Raw genomic sequence first — 25,659 nt, 5'->3', positions numbered from 1 at the left:
TTTCTCTCCTTTCTCTCCTCATGCCAAGCTTATCTTGTCCATGAGGCCCCACTCCTGCTCCCTTGACATTATTCCCAGTAAATTGCTTACCACCCAACATCCCTTCCTTGCCCCCATGCTAGCTGATATTGTAAATGGTTCCCTCTCAGATCCTGTCCCTCTTCATGTCAAAATCATCATCGTCACCCCCCTCCTCATCAAAACCACCCTTGACTCCTCTGTCCTTGCAAACTACTGCCCCCATTGCCAACCTCACTTTCCTCTTCAAAGTCCTTGAAAGTTTTGTCACCTCCCAAATCCATAACCGTCTTTCCCACAGCCCCCTGTTTGAATCTCTCCAATCAGCTTTCCGTTCCTACACACAGCACGAAACACCTCTAATCAAGTAGCAAATGACATCCTCTGTGACTATAGTGCATTATCCTCCCTTGACCTCTCTGCAGCCTTTGAGAATTTAGCCACACCATCCTCCTTCAATACCTCTCCTTCATTGCCTTAACTCATTGATTCCCCTATTAGCTATCCAATCATAGCCAGAGCATCTCCAGCAATGGCTTTTCTTCCCACCGCTGTATCATTATGTCGGGAGTCCCCCAATGATCTATTCTTGGCCCCCCACTCCCTTCCTCATCTACATGCTGCCCCTTGGCAACATCATCTGAAGACATAGGGTTAGGTTCCACACGTACACTGACGGCACCAAGCTCTGCCTCTCCACTTCTCCACCACCTCTCTTGATTTCTTCACTGCCTTTGTGTTAATGGACTGCTTGCCCAACATCCAGTCTTGGATGAGCCACAAGTTCCTCCAGTTAAACATTGGGAAGACTGAAGCTATTGTCTTCGACCCCTGCCACAAACTCTGTACTTTTGCCACTCATTCAACTTATCACATTGGCTCAGTGTGCATCAGCTTAGTTCAGTTGGTGGCATTCTCACTTTTGAGTCAGAAGGTTATGGATTCAAGTCCTAAAGCAGAGCTTGAGTGCATAGCCTAGGCTGCCGCTCCAAACTGAGAGAATGCTGCATTGTCAGAGGTGCTGTTCATTGAATAAGACATTAGATCAAGGCCCTATCCAATGCTTTAGGTGGACTTTAAAGAGCCCATGGCTCTATTTGAAGAGGAGCAAGGACTTTTCCTAGTCTGCTGGTCTTCATTTGTCTTTCAACCAACACCATTAAAAAGGGTTAACGGGCGATTTATCTGATTGCTATTTGCCCGATCTTGTTCTGTAGAAACTAGCCGCTGCATTTACCTACAAAACAAGAGTCACCATACTTTAAAATAACTCACTGTGTTTTTTTGAGATATGATGGGCACTAATTGGCTGCTCCAAGCAGTTCTTTTTTAATTAACTTCCTACTATAATCTTATTAAATTGTAATTTTCTAAATGTTGATAGCTGGGATTGAGTATGTAGTTACATTATAAGAAGATGAAGGGGTTGACTTAATCTGATCAGCTCTACTGAGACTTCATTCCTCACCACTCTGAATGAATAAGTGAGGACACAGGGAGCAGCTGCTTTAGGCTTCCATTACATTTGTTTCTCAAGAATTGCAGTGTTGCACTCATTTTAATTTAGATTATCTCAGTGGAGTGCAGGTATTATTGAAAATGATTGAGCTTGTAAAGTGTCTGTGCGACAGTAATACTGTTAATCACAGCGTTCACTATTATTAGAAAGAAAGAGAGACTTGGGTTTATATAGCGTCTTTACTTAAATATATAATAGAAAAAGATCTGGAAACCGAAAATATAATAAAGAATAGTCAGCATGGATTTCAAAAGGGAAGGTCATGCTTGACCAACCTGATTGAATTCTTTGAAGAAGTAACAGAAGGAGTAGACATGGGTAATGTAGTGGATTTCATACACACAGACTTCAAAAGGTCTTCGATAAGGTACCACACAGTAGACTCATGACTAAGGTCAGAGCACGTGGAGTCGGGGGACAAGTAACAGAATGGATAGCAAATAGGCTGCAAAACAGAAAACAGATAGTAGGGGTTAACACTCAAACTGGCAAAAGGTGAGAAGTGGTGTTCCCCAGAGATCAGTGCTGGGACCACTGTTCACCATTTACATAAATGATTTGAACTCGGAAATAGGAAGCACAATATCAAAATTCGCATTTTGGTACATTTGCAGGGGTTGCTGTGTCTGAGTATTGGGGATACATTTACAGGGGTTGCTGTGTCTGAGTATTAGGGATACATTTACAGGGGTTGCTGTGTCTGAGTATTGGGGATACATTTACAGGGGTTGCTGTGTCTGAGTATTAGGGATACATTTACAGGGGTTGCTGTGTCTGAGTATTAGGGTTACATTTACAGGGGTTGCTGTGTCTGAGTATTAGGGATACATTTACAGGGGTTGCTGTGTCTGAGTATTAGGGATACATTTACAGGAGTTGCTGTGTCTGAGTATTAGGGATACATTTACAGGGGTTGCTGTGTCTGAGTATTAGGGATACATTTACAGGGGTTGCTGTGTCTGAGTATTAGGGATACATTTACTGGGGTTGCTGTGTCTGAGTATTGGGGATACATTTACAGGGGTTGCTGTGTCTGAGTATTAGGGATACATTTACAGGGGTTGCTGTGTCTGAGTATTAGGGATACATTTACAGGGGTTGCTGTGTCTGAGTATTAGGGATACATTTACAGGGGTTGCTGTGTCTGAGTATTAGGGATACATTTACTGGGGTTGCTGTGTCTGAGTATTAGGGATACATTTACAGGGGTTGCTGTGTCTGAGTATTAGGGATACATTTACAGGGGTTGCTGTGTCTGAGTATTAGGGATACATTTACAGGGGTTGCTGTGTCTGAGTATTAGGGATACATTTACAGGGGTTGCTGTGTCTGAGTATTGGGGATACATTTACAGGGGTTGCTGTGTTTGACTATTACGGTTACATGTACTGAACCATTGCTTGGCCAATTACTCACAGTGGACCACCATTTGGCTGACTGACTGCACTTTCCCTGGTTTCAGGCTGAAGAGAGTAAGGTGGTGAGGCTGCAGCTCGAGCTGACCCAAGTGAAGGCGGAGATTGATCGCAGAATCCAGGAGAAGGAAGAGGAGTTTGAGGCAACACGGTAATCTCATCTACTTAATGCAATATTTAATCAGTGGGGGACAGGGAGTTGCATTTTGTTAGAACAATGTCCTTTCACACTCTGGGATCTGAGATTCAATTCAGCCCAGATTGAGTGAAGAGGAGTACTTGCTGCTGCCTTTGAGAGAATCACATGTCAAATGATTTTGGGGGCACATTTAACCCATTCTTAGTAGGTGTGAGTCTACAGTACAGAATTGACCATAACTTCTCAACAAAAGTTCCCTGAAACTGAGATATGAAGTATAAATTTCACACTGGAGCAGTGAGGGGAGCTTCTGAAATGCTGAAATTAAGGTTAATTTTTGGTGCAGAGTTAAGGAAGCCTCTCTCACATGTACTTCATCTGACATTAGCCTGCACTACATCCAATCTTCCAGTGCTTGCTAAGGATGAGTAGAGGGAGATTTACACCCAATCGAAGCTCTAACTGACTCAGGAGGCCTCAACTGCAACACTGGGTGACAATACACTCGATTCCCTTAGCTTGATGTGCAATAAAGATATCGAGCCCCAAAATTCTATGGTGATTCCGGTGGCCTCCTGCCATGACTCTGGTGGAGGGAGCGGCTGAACCTCCCAGGAAAATGGCAGAGACCTGGTTTTATTGCATTCATGCCATTTCTTGGAGGTTCCTGGCTGGCAGCCGGGGGCGGAGCCAAATGCAAGGACTCCCTACTCTGGGGTTTCCGCTCCTCAGGCTGAACGGGGATCCCGTGTATCAGTGGAGTTCAGTACGGTGCGCGGGTTGAGGCCCAGCGACCTCTGTAAAGGTGTATGTGGGCCCCACCGGTGGGGTTCAGGTCTGACAATTTAGACACCGATCGTTGGCTGAGGAGATCGTGCCCTGGTTCAGGAGGAGGAGGAAAGGGTGGTCCCAACGTAACTCTCCCCCACCTCCCCCAAACGGCCAGTTTCATGCCAACCATGGGCAGGCAGATCCTGGAGAAGCATCCACCTGTCCCATGGTAATTAGGTGTCCTCCGACTGACCCCTCAAACTCCAGCGAGGTAAATTTTTTCCCTTCAAGTATTTATCCAATTCTCTTTTGAAAGTTATTATTGATTCTGTTTCACCACCTTTTCGGGCAGTGCATTCTGGATCATAAAAACTCGCTGCTTAAAAAAATGTTTCCTCATGTCACCTCTAGTTTTTTCGCCCATCACCTTAAATCTGTGCCCAGAGTTACTGACTCTTCTGCCACTGGAAACAGTTTCTCCTTATTTACTCTATCAAAACCCTTCATAATCTTGAACATCTCTATCAAATCTCCTCTTAACCTTCTCTGCTCTAAGGAGAACAACCTCAGCTTCTCCAGTCTCTCCATATAACTGAAGTCTCTCATCCCTGGTGCCATTCTAGTAAATCTCTTCTGCACCCTCTCTAAGGCCTTGAAATCCTTCCTAAAATGTGGTGCCCAGGATTGAACACAGTACTCCAGCTGAGGCCTGGCCAGTGTATTATAAAGGTTTAGCATAACTTCCTTGCTTTTGTACTCTATGCCTCTATTTATAAAGTCAAGAATCCCATATGCTTTTTTAACGACCTTCTCAACTTGTCCTGTCACCTTCAAAGATTTGTGTACGTTCACCCCCAGGTCTCTCTGTTCTTGCACTCCCTTTAAAAATTTCCCATTTAGTTTATATTGCCTCTCCTCGTTCTTCTAACCAAAATGTCTTATGATTGGTTTTTGAATGATTTTGCCAAGTTCTCGGCTGTTATGAAGGACTATGTTCTCCTAACCGTCCAGAAAGACCCACCTGGGCCTTGGGAATCTCTCCTGTGATCATTTTAACTATTGACTTCAAACTGCGCTCCAAATGGTGGATTGAGAGTTTAAATCACTGCTTCATCTCTCAGTTAACGTATACATTTTCTTTTTCTTATTTCTAAACAGTAAGCTGCAAATTGATTTAGACAAAATTACAAATGGAAACTTCTGTATAACGATGGAGAAAGGTCTTTAGTACAATTTTCTCTTCTCCTTTCCCCCTGTCCCATTTAATCCCTCCTGAAGATGCTGACACCTGCTGTGGAACAGTTCCACAGGCGCCAGCTACCCTCTTACCCAAGGCTGAACGTTACCCTCGACCATGGATGTTGGCGGGCTGTTCAACTTTGTGTGGCTTCACAACTGAGCCTGGTCCTGTCCTCACCTGCATACTTTCCAGCAGGAGACTACTGACTCAACTCACCATCAGGAGTGGGGAACCCTGACTATCTTTCCCCTTTCGTGGCCCAAGAAGGCTGAGGTAAATTATGACACCCCCACCGCCTGTCAGAGATCAGCTAATCCAACACGGACCAGGGATCAAACCTGGGGCCTATCCTGGTCTGTGTAGCTCACCTCCGCACCACAGAGTGCATTGAACAATGGAAGTCAATGGGGAGACAGTATGATGGACAGTCTTGATAAAGAAAGCAGATATGTGCGTGTTTGCTCAGATTAATATTTCACTGTCTCCAAGTTGTACAAGGCTATAATTTACTGTTTTCAGTAACTCCTCCACAATTAATTAACCTCTACTGTTCACTTACCAGTGAAATATCTGTTTCTAGTCTTTGCTCACGTTTCTCTCCTTCTCTTCTATCTTCCATAACCTCTGTCGAAAATCTGCTCCCTCCTATGGTAAGTCTGAAACATGCACTTTATTCCTTACAGTTTTCCTATCAAACAATTTAGAATGTTTCTGGTCCACAGCAATATCAAAAGATTTTCTGGACGTTGCTCATTTCTTTAGTGACCACCTTTGGATTGTGAATTCAGGTGGAAGGATCCATTTATCGTTGAGAAGCCAAGGTGGAGGGCCCTGCTTCACAGTGCAGGACAACGCCAAGGTACAAAAGAGTAGTGGAGAGGATGTGGGAAATCAAGGAACAGTAGTTGGATGACACCGAGATTAGGTTTTTAAAGCTTATAGATTGCAGGAGGATGGGAATATAAAAAGAAGGAAGCAGCGCTGCAATTTTAAAGCCCTGGGATAGAATAATTTGGAGGAGAATTTGAGCACAGTGAAAGTGCAGGAACAGCATTTTAGGAACTTGGGAGGACCAACAGTTGGGCACTGTACTCATAGGAACATAAGAAATAGGAGCAGGAGTAGACCATACGGCCCCTCGAGCTTGCTCCGCCATTCATTCAGATCATGGCTGATCTTCAACCTCAATTCGACTTTCCCGCCCGATCCCCATATCCCTTGATTCCCTTAGAGTTCATTCACTTAATCATTTTTAGAAGGGTAGAGATACCACTTCTCCCACTTTCCTTTTATCTCAGGCTTTATTGGGCCTCACCTCCTCGTGCCAAAGAATGGAGAGCTGGATGACCTGCTCCCAATCTTTCACCAATGGTGGTTGTCTTCCAGCTGCTGGGAGGTGACGTCTCTCACCTCAGGATGCCCTTCGTCTCGGTGCAGAAGTGCCCAGCTTTCACTTCCTGTCTCCCTTACGGCAGCACAGCTGAAATCAGGAAGACAATGCAGCCGAAACCAAACATATGCCACATCATTCCAAGGCACTACATGTTGGGGTACCGCCACACTTTAACAAGCCATTATAATGCCCATAATTTCCTGCAGTGGCTCCATCTACGTTTGTAGTTATACTGACAGCTATACGTACCTCACATTTCACAATTGCACAAAAGAGACAGTATAACTCAAGGGGCAAGTCCCAATCTGACCCCATGGTTGTCTTGCACTGCTTGGACTTAACATCACAATAACAATAACTTGCATTTATATAGCGCCATAATGTAGTAAAACGTCCCAAGGCACTGCACAAGAGGAATTTTCAAACAAAATTTAACACCGAGCCACATAAGGAGATATTAGGACAGGAGACAAAAAAGGTTGGTTAAAGAGGTAGGTTTTAAGGAGCGTCTTAAAGGTGGAGAGAGAGATAGAGAAGCAGAGAGGTTTAGGGAGCGAATTGCAGAGTTTAGGACCTAAAGAGCTGAAGGCACGGCTGCCAATGGTGGAGCAATTAAAATGAGGGATACGCAAGAGGCAAGAGTTGGAGGAGCGCAGAGATCTCGGAGGGTTGTAGGGCTGAAGGAGTTTATAGAGATAGGGAGGGGCGAGGCCACGGAGCGATTTGAAAACAGAGATAAGAATTTTAAAATCAAGGCATTCCCGGACCGGGAACCAATATAGGTCAGCGAGCACAGGGGTGATGAGAGAATGGGACTTGGCGCAAGTTAGGATACAGGCAGTGGACTTTTGGATGAACCGAAGTTTATAGAGGGTAGAAGATGGGAGGCCAGCCAGGAGAGCATTGGAATAGTCGAATCTAGAGGTAACAAAGGCATGGATGAGCTGAGACAGGGTCGGAGACGGGTGATGTTACGGAGGTGGAAGTAGGCGGTCTTGGTGATGGAGCGGATATGTGATCGGAAGCTCATCTCAGGGTCAAATAGGACGCCAAGATTGCGAACAGTCGGGTTCAGCCTCAGACAGTGGCCGGGGAGAGGGATGGAGTCAGTGGCTAGGAACAAATCTGTGGTGGGGACTGAAGACAATAGCTTCGGTCTTCCCAATATTTAGTTGGAGGAAATTTGTGCTCCGGACAAACAGTGTGACAAATCAGAGACAGTGGAGGGGTCGACGGAGGTGGTGGTGAGGTAGAGTTGGGTGTCGTCAGCATACATGTGGAACCTGATGTTGTGTTTTCGGATGATATTGCCGAGGAGCAGCATGTAGATGAGAAATAGGAGGGGGCCAAGGATAGATCCTTGGAGGACTCCAGAGGTAACGGTGCTGGAGCGGAAAGAGAAACCATTGCAGGTGATAGTCTGGCTACAACTAGATCGATAAGAGTGGAAGATGGCATCCAAAGTCACTGCAGTGTCAGGCTCGGATTAGAAAGTGCTCAGGGGTCCATTTCACATTCTTGACACTTTACACAAACTGGAGCAAGGGGAGGACACTCTCATCTGCACTCACAAAACACTCAAAATCTTAACGGTTGGGCCCAGAGCTCTGTGTGTGTGTGTGAAAGTGCGCATTTGTAGAGCTCTCTCCTGGCACCCAAAAGTATGCTTCACAGCCAGGGTCAGCCTGCAGTATAACACGGATATTGCCAGCTATGAATCCGAGTCTGCAGTTAACAACGTCAGTCTGATAGCACAGTATAACCGCAGCCTCATTCTCAGGTTTTCTCAGTAAGCATGTATAAAGCCTGTAATCAATGTAGTTGAAGATATTGTCCCTGTGGTCCTTCTCCATCACCAACAACTATAAATCACGGCCTGGCAGGTGTAATAAAATCAGTGGAAATCACTAACCATTTAAACTGACATCTATCAACATAAACTAGTCTTCTGAGTACATCTTGCTCAGTGAGATCTTAAGCTAGCTTAGCACAAGAAAAATCAGTTAAATATGTTCTCATCTTTCGACCTTAGGTCAGCTCCCGCTCCCCTCCCCTGAGCAACTCTGTGGATCTGATTTTTATAACTAATTAGATATAAATTTATAATGTGCTTCAATCACAACAACTTGCATTTATAGAGTGCCTTTATCGTAGTGAAACATCCCAAGGCACTTCACAGGAGTGTAATCAGACAAAAGTTGACACTGAGCGAAAGAAGCAGATATTAGGACAGGAGATCAAAAGCCTGGTCAAAGAGGTAAGTTTTAAGGAGTTTCTTAAAGAAACAGAGAGAGGTTTAGGAAGAGAATTCCAGAGCTTGAGGCCTAGACAGCTGAAGGCACGGGCACTAGTTGTGGGGCGAAGGAAATTAGGGATGCGCAAGAGACCAGAATTGGAGGAACACTAAGTTCTCGGAGGGTTGTAGGGCTGGAGGAGGTTACAGAGATAGGGAGGGGCGAGGCCATGGAGGGATTTGAACACAAGGATGAGAATTTTAAATTCAAGGCATTGGTGGACCGGGAGCCAATGTAGGTCAGTGAGCACAGAAGTGATGGGTGAATGGAACTTGGCAGCAGAATTTTGGATGAATTCAAGTTTACGGAGGGTGGAAGATGGGAGGCCGGCCAGGAGATTATTACTTTGAACATTTTTAGGAGTTTTTAGTTAATGTTGCTAGTTAACCCTCCTTTGTTATTTGGGAACAAGAGTAGCCATTTTATGCTCTTTGTGTTGCTGGTTGAAAGGATCTTGTAGTTGCCTCAGTCCTTTCTAATGACGGGGCCCTGTTTTACCTTTTAAGGAAAAACCACCAGCGGACCCTGGATTCATTGCAGGCCAGTCTCGATGCAGAGGTGAAAGGTCGCGCGGAGGCGCTGCGGATAAAGAAGAAGCTGGAGAGCGACCTGAATGAGCTGGAGATCCAGCTGGACCAGGGGAACAAGAACAACAGCGAGCTGGTGAAGCTACTCAAGAAGATGCAGCAACAGACAAAGGTGAGGCAAGAGCTGGAGGCTGCAGGAGCAACAGAGCCCACTGCCTGACGAGAATGGTCTATAATACAGCACAGAAAACACAATCACAGGGTGGATATCGATGAGAGAGGCCATTCAGCCCATCCTAACTCATCTTAACATTCCCTATTATGTCATCTACCTGTGTATGAATGAATTGCAGGTTTTTGCCTACACTAAAAGAAAGACTTGCATTTATATAGCGCCTTTCATGACCTCAGGAGGTCCCAAAGTGCTTTGCAGCCTATGAAATACTTTTGAAGTGTAGTCACTGTTGTAATGTAGGAAACACGGCGGCCAATTTGCGCACAGCAAGGTCCCACAAACAGCAATGAGATAATGACCAGATAATCTGGTCTACCCTATTTATAAGCCCATTCCGAGTATTGATCACTCTGTGTATGAAGAAATTTTTCCTGACATCTGCCCTAAACTTTCCTTTCACCAGTTTTAACCTATGCCCCCTTGTTCTGGTATTGTCACGTACTTTGAAGTAGCGCTCCAGATTAATCCTATCTAGAAAGAAAAAACTTGCATTTATATAGTGCCTTTCATGACATCAATACATCCAAAAGTGCTTTACAGCTGAAGGAGTACTTTTGAAGTGTAGTCGCTGTTGTAATGTAGGGAGATTATGCTGTTTAATATCCTGTATACTTTTATAAGTTCTCTCAGCCTCCTCCTTTCAAAGCTAAAGAGGCCAACTTTCTCCAGTCTATCCTCATAACTCAGTCCTTTAACACTACCGATCTTGGCCATTCTCTGCATGGCTTGAATAGTTCCCTTATGTCTTGGTGCCCAGTGAAGGCGCGGTCCGACCAGTCACTATTGAAAACATTGGCCGTGATTTTAACTCGGAGCCGGGAACCCACGCGCCCGGCAGCCAGATTGACAGGCCGGCTGCCTGTCAGAAGGGAAAGGAGCCGCAAATCAGAGAGGAGGGAGAGAGAGATTGTGAAATCGGGGGGGGGGGGGTGGGGGGTGGGCGTGGACGACATCAGGTGGACCATCAATGGGGGGGGAGTCTACCATCGGGGGCGGGGGGGTGGGGTCCGCCAATCACTGGGATCTTGTCGCGCCAGGTGAGCTTGTTGGGCCTGGGTGAAGCACTCCTGCTCCTCCTGGCCCACAAACAGTGCAATAAAGGCCCTCACCTCATGGATCCGGCCCTTCCCGCCTGCTTTCACCTGACGTGATTCAGAAGCAATGGGAAACCTGAACAGGTAAGGTTAAATTTGTTTTATAATTCTAATATACAAAAAATTAAGTGCCTCAACTCTTGCAATGAGGTACATTGTCCCTTTAAGTATCGGCCTGCTGGCTTTAAGTGGGGACAGGACTACTGGGTTTCCGTGTGCGCACATCCGAACGAGCCTGAGTTAAACCCGGAAGTGGACGCATTGGAAGAATTGAACAGTTTTTACTGCCCACCCGCCCCCAGCCTACCCACTCTTGGGGTTAAAATTACCCCCATTGTGTCTAGGAGTTGCCTCATTCATTTAAATCACATTGTTTTCTATAAATATTGTCTACATACAGTCATTTTGTTGTAATTTCTCCCCTTCCTGTTTAATTTTTTTTTAATGAGACCTTCCCAAAATCCAGCTGAGAGGCTGGGTGAATGAATCCACTCCCGAGCAGTCCGAAACCTGACACTAGAGGGTTGACCCTAGTATTTTCTGTGGGTTAGTGCATGACCTCTGCTCAATACCTGTCTCCGATGCGGGTCAAATTCACAATGTCAGTGTGTTTGAAATCTTGGATACAGGTTCATGCCCTGCCAATCTGGGGCACGCAATGTTCCCTACATTAAAACAACGGCTGCTCTTCAAAAATACCCGACTGGCTGTAAAGCGCTTTAGGACGTCCTGAGGTAGTGAAAGTTGGTATAAAAATGCAAGATCGTTCTTTTTAACAAGTACATGTTATTCCATTGTTTTTCGAGTCAGAGCTGGGAGGTGTACTTCCTTCCCCTTTAACACTTTCGAAAACATTGTGTGGGCCTGGGGTGGGGTTGTTATCTTTGTCTTGTTCACATAACCGCTGCTGTGTAAATACATTGACTACACAAGGAAAGGTACCGCATTCATTGGATGTGTAGTGCTTTGGGAGGTTTCTGAACGATGTGGTAATGCACTGGATAAATGCAAGTCATAATTTCCAACTAGCTATAATCACCCAGGGAATCTTCATGAGATTTTCACGGAACATAATAAGGGATTTCATGCCACTGGGACATCAAGGGCTGGATTATGAAAGGAAAGTGGGAGAACTCCCTGCTCTTCTTCAAATAGTGTCATGGGATCATTTAGACCCCACCCCAGACAGGGTCTCAGTTTAACATGGTACCTCCCCCAGCACTCCCCCAGTACTGTACATGAGTATCAGTCTAGATTATGGTGCTCAAGTTCTGAAATGGGGCTTGAATTTTCTGACTCAGAGGTACGAGTGCAACAAATGAGCCGAGCCCACCCTTGCACATCTGGGTACGGTCTCCTCGGAACATTCTTTTCTCCCAATGGAGGATAAGTCGCAACTCTTCTTAAAACATTAGTCAGTTTATAATTCTACTTTAATTTGCACTTGATTTTATTCTGTTTTGGTATAATCCAGAAAAGAACAGCAGTTCCCAGTCAGTAGACACCCCACTATATGCAGAAAACATGGCGGGAAAAATTGGATAGGGGCAGTTTTTGGGTGTAGGTAGTGTGATGTGCTATTACCCCGCGCCCGATGACTCCTGCGCAGGCAGGACACAAGTTTCAGCCCACCCGAGGACTCACCTGCAATCAGTGTTCCATTCCAGGCCTCGCTTGTGGAATCAATGCAATTCACACTTTTCACCACCAGAGGGCGCTCAATCACTTAAAGGGAGGATGTTTCTTAGAAATCTCTTAAAGGTAGCTAGTACCTGTTATTTGCTGAAAATAACAGTCTACTGTCTGCACGGAGTCTAAACGGAGATCAGACATCGCACACGTAAAACACAAATGCAGGTCCCATCCCTATGTTTGCACACTGATGAGTTATGTTAATTGTAAACAATTTTACAACACCAAGTTATAGTCCAGCAATTTTATTTTAAATTCACAAGCTTTCGGAGACTTCCTCCTTCCTCAGGTAAATGTGATGTTAAAACATTGAATAAAGTTTGCACACTACTAAATCCCACATCCTCCAATCTGCACGCCAGACCTCACCAATCTGCCGATCTGAGTTTGTACCAGGCCTGCGAGAGTGCGTGCACCAAGGTTCTCTGATGATGCACTAGAGGCCTTGGTGCAAGAGGTGGACAGAAGGAGGGACATCCTATATCCACGGCAGGGGAATGGTGGGGGGGACAAGAGGCCCTCCAGACATATATCCAAAAGGCAGTGGGAGGCAGCGGGGGACGAAGTCAATGCCAGGCGCACAGCATCATGAACATGGATGCAGTGCAGGAAGAAGTTCAATGCTTTGACATGAGTGGTCAAGGTGAGTGAGGTCAACTGTCAAGTGACGTCTCCTACCAACTGAACCACGCACTACACCCCCTCATCCCCCACATACCAACAAACTCTTTTCATCAGTACTCAACTCTTCCATCCAGATGCTTCCTCTCACCCTTACACATTACCACTGTTTCAAGCCACTATTCAGCCATGACAGGCACACATCCTGCTTTCTTGCAGGAGAAGATGGCACATATCAGGAGGCAGCAAGTGGCAGTGGCATTTAGCCCCTCGAGCCTGTTCCACCATTCAATGAACAATAATAAATGGTGTTTACAGACTGCCCCTGCAACTGCCCGTTGCCAAGGCAATCACCGTGTTCAGACAGAGAGGTGTTACCTGCAGAACCTCCGAATACACATTCAATAAAAAAACAAACAGGGAAAAAAAAACAGAGAAAAAAAAACACAGAGAGAGGCAGAAACATCCGGAAGGCAGAGAGAGCCAGCAAATGACCCATTATATTAAAAACAGATAACATTTGTTCGCTGGTGGGGTAACGTGTAGCGTGACATGAACCCAAGATCCCGGTTGAGGCCGTCCTCATGGGTGCGGAACTTGGCTATCAATTTCTGCTCGACGATTTTGCGTTGTCGTGTGTCTCGAAGGCCGCCTTGGAGTACGCTTACCCGAAGGTCGGTGGATGAATGTCCATGACTGCTGAAGTGTTCCCCGACTGGGAGGGAACCCTCCTGTTTGGCGATTGTTGCGCGGTGTCCGTTCATCCGTTGTCGCAGCGTCTGCATGGTCTCGCCAATGTACCATGCTCTGGGGCATCCTTTCCTGCAACGTATGAGGTAGACAACGTTGGCTGAGTCACAGGAGTATGAACCATGCACCTGGTGGGTGGTGTCATCTCGTGTGATGGTGGTATCTGTGTCGATGATCTGGCATGTCTTGCAGAGGTTACCGTGGCAGGGTTGTGTGGCGTCGTGGACGCTGTTCTCTTGAAAGCTAGGTAGTTTGCTGCGAACGATGGTCTGTTTGAGGTTGGGTGGCTGTTTAAAGGCGAGTAGTGGAGGTGTGGGGATGGCCATAGCGAGGTGTTTGTCCTCATTGATGACATGTTGAAGGCTGCGGAGAACATGGCGTAGTTTCTCCGCTCCGGGGAAGTACTGACCTTCGATAACCAGTTCTTTACCCAAACACACGGAACAGCCATGGGGACCAAATTCGCACCCCAATACGCCAACATTTTCATGCACAAGTTCGAGCAGGACTTCTTCACTGCACAAGACCTCCAACCAACACTATACACCAGATACATCGACGACATTTTCTTTCTATGGACCCACGGCAAGGAATCACTAAAGAGACTACACGACAACATCAACAAGTTCCATCCCACCATCAAGCTCACCATGGACTACTCCTCAGAATCAGTTTCTTTCTTGGACACACGAATCTCCATCAAAGACGGGCACCTCAGCACCTCACTCTACCGCAAGCCCACGGACAACCTCACGATGCTCCACTTTTCCAGCTTCCACCCTAACCACGTCAAAGAGGCCATCCCCTATGGACAGGCCCTGCGAATACACAGGGTCTGCTCAGACGAGGAGGAACGCGATGGACACCTACAGACGCTGAAAGACGCCCTAGTAAGAACGGGATATGACGCTCGACTCATCGATCGACAGTTCCGACGGGCCACAGCAAAAAATCGCATAGACCTCCTCAGGAGACTAACACGGGACGCAACCAACAGAGTACCCTTTGTCGTCCAGTACTTCCCCGGAGCGGAGAAACTACGCCATGTTCTCCGCAGCCTTCAACATGTCATCAATGAGGACAAACACCTCGCTATGGCCATCCCCACACCTCCACTACTCGCCTTTAAACAGCCACCCAACCTCAAACAGACCATCGTTCGCAGCAAACTACCTAGCTTTCAAGAGAACAGCGTCCACGACGCCACACAACCCTGCCACGGTAACCTCTGCAAGACATGCCAGATCATCGACACAGATACCACCATCACACGAGATGACACCACCCACCAGGTGCATGGTTCATACTCCTGTGACTCAGCCAACGTTGTCTACCTCATACGTTGCAGGAAAGGATGCCCCAGCGCATGGTACATTGGCGAGACCATGCAGACGCTGCGACAACGGATGAACGGACACCGCGCAACAATCGCCAAACAGGAGGGTTCCCTCCCAGTCGGGGAACACTTCAGCAGTCATGGACATTCATCCACCGACCTTCGGGTAAGCGTACTCCAAGGCGGCCTTCGAGACACACGACAACGCAAAATCGTCGAGCAGAAATTGATAGCCAAGTTCCGCACCCATGAGGACGGCCTCAACCGGGATCTTGGGTTCATGTCACGCTACACGTTACCCCACCAGCGAACAAATGTTATCTGTTTTTAATATAATGGGTCATTTGCTGGCTCTCTCTGCCTTCCGGATGTTTCTGCCTCTCTCTGTGTTTTTTTTTCTCTGTTTTTTTTTCCCTGTTTGTTTTTTTATTGAATGTGTATTCGGAGGTTCTGCAGGTAACACCTCTCTGTCTGAACACGGTGATTGCCTTGGCAACGGGCAGTTGCAGGGGCAGTCTGTAAACACCATTTATTATTGTTCAATATGTATAAATGCGTAGGCTTCAAGGAGATCTTGAAACATTTGCCTGAGGAAGGAGAAAATCTCCGAAAGCTTGTGAATTTAAAATAAAATTGCTGGACTATAACTTGGTGTTGTAAAATTGTTTACAATTGTCAACCCCAGTCCATCACCGGCATCTCCACATCATGACTACCATCGACACCACAAACTGCCGGCTCACAGTGGAAAGGATATCCAAGAAGATCGCGCATTTAGACACAGACATCAAGTTTTTACAGAGCTGCAAGAAAGCAGACAAGATCCCGAAAGGACTCCAGATCACGAACCCACTCAAGTCCACATACAACTCGGATTACGCTGAGAGACTCTGCCGCCGTACCTCTCGCACACTCCGCAACCATCTCATACACCAACTCTACAGCAGACGCCACAACCTCGAAACCAAGATAGAGTCCATACTCTCAACCTGTACTCAGGACACAGCAGACCAGCTACGTTATACCGCCAAACAGACGAGGCAACGGAACTACGCTGCCTACATGAAAACCAAGAGCAGGAAGCTTGAGAAACTCGGCATCACCACCAGCAACGACCAAGCTTCCCCTGGTACCACGGTTGCAACCACAGGGAAGTCTATTGTCAATTTATCCGACCACACCCTTCAACCAGACGAAATCGAAGTTCTCAGCCGAGGGCTCAATTTCTGCCCCACTACCAAAATGGACCCCACTAGTCTCGCGGCGGACACATAGGAATTCATCAGGAGAATGAGGCTCCGGGAATTCTACCACAAACCCCAAGATTTCAGCAGCGAACCCAATGAGACAATCGACGATCCGGAACAGCAGACAGAGGGATCCGCGGTACAGCAACCGAAGAGGAAAGAGTCAAACTGGACTCCTCCGGAGGGTCGCTGCCCTCAGCTGGACATGTATGCTCAAGCTGTCAGGAAATGCGTCAATGCCAGATTCATCAGCCGCACTCAGAAGACAGTCCAGAATGTCACCCGAGCACAACGCAACGCCATCAACGCTCTCAAGACCAACCGCAACATCGTCATCAAACCAGCGGACAAAGGAGGAGCCATAGTCATACAGAACAGAACAGACTATTGCAAAGAAGCATACCGACAACTGGACAACCAGGAACACTACAGACGGTTACCCGCAGATCCGACCAAAGAACACACCCACCAGCTCAACAAACTGATCAAGACCTTCGATCCAGACCTTCAAAGCATCCTACGCATTCTCATCCCACGTAATCCCCGCGTGGGAGACTTCTACTGCCTCCCAAAGATACACAAAGCCAACACACCCGGACGTCCCATCGTATCAGGCAACGGAACCCTGTGTGAGAACCTCTCTGGATACATCGAGGGCATCCTGAAACCCATCGTACAGGGAACCCCCAGCTTCTGTCGTGACACTACAGACTTCCTACAAAAACTCAGTACCCACGGACCAGTTGAACCAGGAACACTTCTCACCACGATGGACGTCTCGGCACTATACACCAGTATCCCCCACGATGACGGCATCGCTGCGACAGCATCAATACTCAACACCAACAACAGCCAATCTCCGGAAGCCATCCTACAACTCATCCGCTTCATCCTGGATCACAATGTCTTCACCTTCGATAACCAGTTCTTTACCCAAACACACGGAACAGCCATGGGGACCAAATTCGCACCCCAATACGCCAACATTTTCATGCACAAGTTCGAGCAGGACTTCTTCACTGCACAAGACCTCCAACCAACACTATACACCAGATACATCGACGACATTTTCTTTCTATGGACCCACGGCAAGGAATCACTAAAGAGACTACACGATAACATCAACAAGTTCCATCCCACCATCAAGCTCACCATGGACTACTCCTCAGAATCAGTTTCTTTCTTGGACACACGAATCTCCATCAAAGACGGGCACCTCAGCACCTCACTCTACCGCAAGCCCACGGACAACCTCACGATGCTCCACTTTTCCAGCTTCCACCCTAACCACGTCAAAGAGGCCATCCCCTATGGACAGGCCCTGCGAATACACAGGGTCTGCTCAGACGAGGAGGAACGCGATGGACACCTACAGACGCTGAAAGACGCCCTAGTAAGAACGGGATATGACGCTCGACTCATCGATCGACAGTTCCGACGGGCCACAGCAAAAAATCGCATAGACCTCCTCAGGAGACTAACACGGGACGCAACCAACAGAGTACCCTTTGTCGTCCAGTACTTCCCCGGAGCGGAGAAACTACGCCATGTTCTCCGCAGCCTTCAACATGTCATCAATGAGGACAAACACCTCGCTATGGCCATCCCCACACCTCCACTACTCGCCTTTAAACAGCCACCCAACCTCAAACAGACCATCGTTCGCAGCAAACTACCTAGCTTTCAAGAGAACAGCGTCCACGACGCCACACAACCCTGCCACGGTAACCTCTGCAAGACATGCCAGATCATCGACACAGATACCACCATCACACGAGATGACACCACCCACCAGGTGCATGGTTCATACTCCTGTGACTCAGCCAACGTTGTCTACCTCATACGTTGCAGGAAAGGATGCCCCAGAGCATGGTACATTGGCGAGACCATGCAGACGCTGCGACAACGGATGAACGGACACCGCGCAACAATCGCCAAACAGGAGGGTTCCCTCCCAGTCGGGGAACACTTCAGCAGTCATGGACATTCATCCACCGACCTTCGGGTAAGCGTACTCCAAGGCGGCCTTCGAGACACACGACAACGCAAAATCGTCGAGCAGAAATTGATAGCCAAGTTCCGCACCCATGAGGACGGCCTCAACCGGGATCTTGGGTTCATGTCACGCTACACGTTACCCCACCAGCGAACAAATGTTATCTGTTTTTAATATAATGGGTCATTTGCTGGCTCTCTCTGCCTTCCGGATGTTTCTGCCTCTCTCTGTGTTTTTTTTTCTCTGTTTTTTTTTCCCTGTTTGTTTTTTTATTGAATGTGTATTCGGAGGTTCTGCAGGTAACACCTCTCTGTCTGAACACGGTGATTGCCTTGGCAACGGGCAGTTGCAGGGGCAGTCTGTAAACACCATTTATTATTGTTCAATATGTATAAATGCGTAGGCTTCAAGGAGATCTTGAAACATTTGCCTGAGGAAGGAGAAAATCTCCGAAAGCTTGTGAATTTAAAATAAAATTGCTGGACTATAACTTGGTGTTGTAAAATTGTTTACAATTGTCAACCCCAGTCCATCACCGGCATCTCCACATCATGACCATTCAATGAGATCATGGTGGACCTGTGACCTCACTCCATATACCTGCCTTAGCCCCATATCCCTTAATACCCTTGGTTCACAGAAATCTATCAATCTCAGCTTTAACATTCACAAGTGAGCTAGCACCAACTGCCGTCTGCAGAAGAGCATTCCAAACGTCTCCCACCCTTTGCGTGTAGAAGCATTTCCTAACTTCACTTCTGCATGTCCTGGCTCTAAATGTTAGGCTATGTCCCCGCATCCTAGTATTGAAGTCTAGGAGACCTCCAAAAACAGTTACGAATGTGTCGGCAGCCAGAAGCAATAATCCAGCCACTAACCAGTAAATCCTGCATGGCCCCTTTAAATAGCGCTGGTGGGGGGGTCCTCGAGGCACTCTAAGACACGTTCAGATGGTCGGGGTTAAGACTGTGCGTTGAGTTGAGCGTTAAGTCCCAAAATGGTGTCTATCACTTTAAATCAGCGTTACACTCTGATTGAAGCCATTTTCTCCCTACTTTACATGATTCCAGCGTTCGTTATCTGCTCCTGCGCTAACTCCTATACCAAGATGGCGTCTGGCGCACGTCACGCTGGAAACTTGCGTGCGCATCCAAGATAGATGTCGGAGAGACTGTGTAGCGCCAAATTTAGCGGCCATGGTGTGTTACCTGGATGTGACCAGGAGCGAGCAATCACATTGTGTCTTGCGTGACTCCAGTATCTCAGTGGGGAAAGGGACTATGTACTGTGGCACTGAGCCATACAGATCAGGAAGCTCCTTGCTTCAATCCATAGCCTGCGTTCAGTTGGCTGAACTGAGTCAGAATGTTGGTGGGCTTGCTAAAACTGGCTTCTATATAATTGGACAAAGAAGGCAAAAATAAATCTACCAGCCCCCGACTGATAACCAGCCTGCGAGTCCTCAGGAATGCATTGAAGAAATAACACAGTGTTATTGAGAATGGAGCGAAGGGCGCTCTGTGTGGACAGGAGTGGGCTTGGCTGTGATGCTCCCCACAGTTGAATAACCAGCTGACTCACTGCCTAGGCTCACACATGAAGAATGGCCATTTGGGGCAGGTGTCGAAGGGTTGCTGACACCAGGGAACTATACCCCCCCCCCACTTCAGGGAAGGAGAGATTTGGAGAGAAAGCGGCCTTGCAATTCTGAACAATACCAGCTTCTCAACAGCTGAAGTAGGTTTAGAGAGTACACAAAGAGTAAAATCGTCCTCCCCTGCTCCGCCACTCCACCAAACAGTCCATCTTCGACAACTGGTAAATTTACAAATAATTAACTCATCCCTTCTGGACGAATCATCTTCACTTGTACTTGCACTAGGTGGCGCTGTGTACCAGCTCTAGGCTCTTAGATTGAGATCTGATGATCATTAATAAGCCCCATAAAAAGTGAGTCCACAGCACAGGACTCCCCTGTGGTTTGCATTCTTCCTCTGGGAGAGTGCTCCCTTCCCTCCATTCTCAATAACACAGTGTTATTTCTTCAATGTATTCCTGAGGACCTCAGTATTTTCAGTGCAATGTGGTTTAGGCCACCGAGGGACAGATGAATGGTAATCGAGCAGGTTGCAAAGTGTAAAACAAAAAAAGATCTCCCAATGTTGCTGTTTTCATATCTTCACATTCGTCCCTTGGAGAATAGTGTGAAGTAGTGGAAGGACTCGCAGGCTGATTATCAGTCTGACGGGCCATGACGTGAGTGCTCCTTCTATGGGCCGTAACCATCTTTATACAAGCCAAGAAAGGTGGTTGGTCCTATACAGCAGGAGGGTTTTATGGGCTCCCACAGCCCATTGTAAGAGACGGGGTCACCCCCATCCACGAGGATCCCTGCTGAATGTCAACTCTGAATTCAGGGTCGGAGCTCTGGGGGTCTCCTCTCACCGGGACTCTCTGGAGTGGATTTCACAAGCTGCACCTTCTGACTCAGAGGCAAGAATGTTACACTGAGCCAAAGACTCACTTCCATTCCCCCCACTTCTCTCACCCCCCAATGTGACTCACTCATGATGCAGAAACCCAGCATTTTGCTCCTCATTGTAACCTATGACAATGTATTACTTCTTGACTGATTTTTGTACAAATCGCAAACTGAGGCATTTTCTTTCAGTATAGAGGCTCTCACCATGCTAATGTAAACTCTGCCTCAGACATTTGCTCTCTTGCTGCTCTTAAGCTCTGTATACACTGTCTTATATTGTCCCCGCATCTTCAGTGTATCAAAATCTAGACTCATCACAATGTCTCCTACTTTAACACATTCTTTTACACGACCTCAAACGTGTAGAACTCCTTTATCTCCCGTGATTTTCCCTTTTTTCTACAATCTGCAGGTATTTTGAAATCCCAGGCTTGGTGTCATTTAGTTTTTTATTCATTCTCAGGATGTGGGCATCGCTGGCACGGCCGGCATTTATTGTCCATTTCCTAGTTGCCATAGCTGAGTGGCTTACTAGGCCACTTCAGAGGGCAGTTAAGAGTCAGCCACATTGGTGTGGGACTGGAAATATAGGCCACAAATAGGCCAGACCGGCTAAGGATGACAGGTTTGCTTCCCTAAAGGGTATTAGTGAACCAATTGGGTTTTTGGAACAATCTGACAGCTTCAGGGTCACTTTTACTGATACAAACTTTTTATTTCCAGATTTTTTTTTTAAATTGAAATCAAACTCTCAAATTAAGCTACTTCTTGACTTATCTCATCTTCTCTTTTACTCTTTTCAAAGTTGGTGATGTCCTGTACTATGGGCATTGGCCTAGGGCTCTCAGTACTAAAGCAAGGTGTCAGCCTTGGCTCAGTTGGTAGCCTCTCGCCTCAGAGTCAGAAAGGTAGTGGTTTGAAAGCCCCACTCCCGAGACTTGAACACAAAATCTAGACTGGTACTCCAGTGCAGCATTGAGGGAGTGCTGCGCTGCCTGAGGTGCCGTCTTTTGGATGAGATGTTGATCTGCTCTCTCAGGTGGACAGAAAAGATCCCATGGTGTCCTGGCCAATATTTATCCCTCAACCAACATCATTAAAAAAGATTACCTGGCCGTTATCACATTATTGTTTGTGGGACCTTGCTGTGCGCAAATTGGCTGCCGCGTTTCCTACATTACAACAGTGACTGCACTTCAAAAGTACTTTATTGGCTGTAAAGCGATTTGGGATGGCCTGAGGTGGTGAAACATGTGATATATAAATGCAAGTAACTGTGTTTTCTTTAAACCTCCGCTATCACAGTATTGCAGTTGTTCCTTTGAATGACGTTGCTGGTCCTGAACCCTGTGTTACTGTGCCCAGGATATGCAGACCCAGATGGAGGAAGACACTCGGCAGCAGGAAGAGCTTCGCGAGCAGTACAGTCTGGTGGAGCGACGCTGCAGCGCACTGTCCACCGAGCTGGAAGAAACCCGCAGCACGCTGGACATGACCGACCGCGCACGCAAGATCTTGGAGCAAGAGCTGATGGAGATGACTGACAAGTACAATGAGATTAACACGCAGGTGAGGAAGGCTGGTGAGGGGAGGGGAAGGAGCTTTTCTGTCTAGTCTGAGGGCTTGTAACCATTTGAATTCTGCATTGGCCCAGAAATTCCTTTCCTAACAGCGCTCACCGTTGCTGATGGCGAAATCGAAGAGCAAGTCCCGGTGACCGCACATGTGCAGTTACACGCAGAAATCCAAAACTTGCTCTTCCTGGTTCCCCGGTGATGTGACAGCTTCGCCTTAAAGGGATATCGCTGGCTGCAACCAATAGAATCAACGGACCAGCTCCAACTTGCTCTCCTGTCCAGCTGGACATGAACTAATCTCGCCACAAAACAGGTTCGCTCAGTTTTATAAGTCTAAACTAAATTTTAACAGCGTGGTAAGTCTTAATGACTGCCAAACAACCTCCCCGGCACTAAAAATTAATTTTGAATAATGTGGAGTCTTATTACTCTGGGTATGCCATTTAGAACCGAGATGAGGAGAAATTTCTTCACTCAGAGGGTGGTGAACCTGTGGAATTCTCTACCACAGAAGGCAGTGGAGGCCAAGTCATTAGATGTATTCAAGAAGGAGATAGATATATTTCTTAATGCTAAAGGGATCAAGGGATATGGGGAAAAAGTGGGAACAGGGTACTAAGTTAGACGATCAGCCATGATCATTTTGAACGGCAGAGCAGGCCCGAAGGGCCGAATGGCCTACTCTTGCTCCTATTTTCTATGTTTCTATGATTTTATGTTACTCCTGATTTTAATGGCTCTTGGCCATTTAAAAAAAAATCAATTAAAAAAATTAAAAATGTTTTTTTTTACTTTTCCTTCTGTCTCTTTTATCTCAGTCTTTTAATCTTATCGTCTCTTTATTTCACTTTCGCTGTCATTTTATGACACCTTAACGGACACATCTGGGTTATTAGTCTGTGCGGTTTGTGAATGAACTGCACTTCCTGGTTCGCTCAGCGTGGCTTGCTTCAAGCTGATTGGTTGAGGGGCCTCAGCGATCCTTTCACCACTCACACAGCCCGGGAAAGAACGCGGATGTTTTTTTGAACTCGCTGCTCAAGGAAGTTGCCGTCAAAAACTTAATGGGTGAATTTAAATCTAATGAGAGGCGACCACCTGCTGGTTTGCCGCGCGGAGCAATTTACAGGCCATTGTGTCTGTCAAAAAACTGTTTCAGTGTTGCAATTAGGAATATGAGGAACAGGAATAGGCCATTCAGCCCGTCGAGCCTGTTCTGTCATTCAATTAGATCACGGGTCATCTGTATCTTAACTTCATCTACCCACCTTGGTTGTATATCCCTTAGTGACCTTACATAGGAACAGGAGTAGGCCATTCAGCCCCTCGAACCTGCTCCACCATTCAATTAGATCATGGCTGATCTGTATCCTAACTCCATCTACTCGTTCCGTAACCATTAATACCCTTGCCTAACAAAAATCTATCAATCTCAGTTTTGAAATTTTCAATTGATTAGCCTCAACAGCTTTTTGGGGGAGAGAGTTCCAGATTTCCACTACCCTTTGTGTGAAGAAATGCTTCCTGACATCACCCCTGGACGGCCTAGCTCTAATTTTAAGGTTATGCCCCCTTGTTCTGGGCTCCCCCACCAGAGGAAATAGTCTCTCCCTATCTACTCTATCAAATCCTTTAATCATCTTAAACACCTCAATTAGTTCACCCCTTAATCTTCTAAACATGAGGAGATACAAGCCAAGTCTATGCAACCTGTCCTCATAATTAAACCCTCGATTTCACTCTATGTGATAAGGTGCCATTGCATTGCAGTGCCACAGTGGGCAGGCTGGCATTGCACCTGCTCTCCTGGGCCATTTTCCCCTCTTTACACTTCATCAGGTGACGAGCTGATGAGCTACTGGTGAACCAGGCAGGGGCTTGTAAGACCCATGAGAAAGTAGGCCTGCAGTACTGCCAAGAAAAGATGCAGCCAACAGCGAGCCAGCCAGGTGATTGACTTTGGCCACGGTTTATAGACCTAAATGCCACCGTAGAGCATCTGATGGGGGCATCTCTCATCAGGCCTGCAGTGAGTTCAAATTGGGTTTGGCCAACCTGAACGCAGAGGGCGTCATTTCCGGAGAACGCGGGGGGGACAGTGAGGAGCCTTGCCCGCTGCCTCCTTGATTCGGACGATGCTCCCGGGATTTTCCAATGCGCGCCGGTGGCTCGCGGGGTCCCTCGGCACGGTGTGTCTGTGGGTGTTGGAAAATGCGGACTTTTATTCTCAACTACAGCGGCTGGAGGCTCTCCGCTTGAGGGGGAGCGTGCGCCACGATAAATCGCGCAACTCCAGCCCATGGCTTTCGGATCATCGGTTTCAAAAGATGGGAAAAAACTTGGGTGGGGGGTTAGTGGAATTTCCCGACGAGCTCGGAACACCGAAGTGGAAATTCCCAGCCGTGGATTCACGCTGCGTTTTTCAGACCAGTATAGCTGACGGTCACGCAAGGGTGAGATTGAGGCCTGGAAACTGCGGAAGGTGCCATCGGGTACGACCCCAGATTTTCTGTGGAGCGCTGACTGATTTGACCTTTGCACCCCTCCCCCACACCCATTTTTCCCAGTTCCAAGGAGCCACCGTCCTCAAACGCAAGCTGGAATCTGACTTGCAGCAGCTTACGGCCGAGCATGAGGAGCTCGCGAGCGAATTCAGAGGCACAGACGAGAAGGCGAAGAAGGCCGTTTGTGAGGTGAGCAGTGCTGCTTGTTGCTTCATGGTTTTATTGTTAGTGAATGTGCGGGGATTTCTTTCCCAATGAATCTTTTTTTTTTGGTGGAATTTTGTGCTCATCGAGGTGATGGGATGGCATGGCTGGGGAATGGAACACTTTGTATTTTGGGACACCCAGTGTTCGTATCGAGCAGATGTGAAGGAACAGCAGTGAGGTGACCTTAAATTTCCCTCATTTACCTCCAGAGACTTCCCACCTCATGCATCCGGCACCTCTGATGTTGAGAGGTGGACACTCTTGGCACCAAACGGGGTCGTCCACCTTGGCTGCCATTTGTGCATCAATCCCCTCCAAGGAATCGTTGCCGAGGGCTGATGTCTTTGGTACCGCACTCCCAAGCACACACTCGCTGCTCAATATGTTGCTCTCTTCAGCTGACTGCTGCAGCCAACTCCCATTTAAGGGAAGGCAACGGCCCTCGTTTCCAACCCGTGGCCAATCGGATTGCAGGCCCGACACCCTGCCATGGGTGAGCATAACGCTTTGACATTTGGTGCTCAGTTAATTCGGATCAAGGGAGAGCGACATCTGCACAGTGGAGCAACATCTGCACACTGGCACCACACTGCTAAAAACTG

General features: G+C 47.2%; 1 protein-coding gene across 3 annotated transcripts in view; it reads left to right on the top strand.

The window, feature by feature from the left end:
• Window positions 1-25,659, top strand: part of LOC137341248 (putative uncharacterized protein MYH16) — a 314,830-nt gene that overhangs the window by 264,486 nt on the left and 24,685 nt on the right. For all 3 annotated transcript variants that reach the window (XM_068004337.1, XM_068004334.1, XM_068004335.1), the window contains 4 exons: window positions 3,000-3,103; window positions 9,296-9,488; window positions 22,135-22,338; window positions 24,914-25,039. In XM_068004337.1, the coding sequence (XP_067860438.1) occupies window positions 3,000-3,103; window positions 9,296-9,488; window positions 22,135-22,338; window positions 24,914-25,039 (627 nt within the window). The remainder of the gene's footprint in view (window positions 1-2,999; window positions 3,104-9,295; window positions 9,489-22,134; window positions 22,339-24,913; window positions 25,040-25,659) is intronic.

The sequence above is a fragment of the Heptranchias perlo genome, chromosome 23, assembly GCF_035084215.1.
Source record: "Heptranchias perlo isolate sHepPer1 chromosome 23, sHepPer1.hap1, whole genome shotgun sequence".
Lineage (NCBI taxonomy): Eukaryota > Metazoa > Chordata > Chondrichthyes > Hexanchiformes > Hexanchidae > Heptranchias > Heptranchias perlo.
The sequence above is the reverse complement of the archived record's forward strand: the minus strand, read 5'-3'. Positions and strand labels throughout refer to the sequence as shown.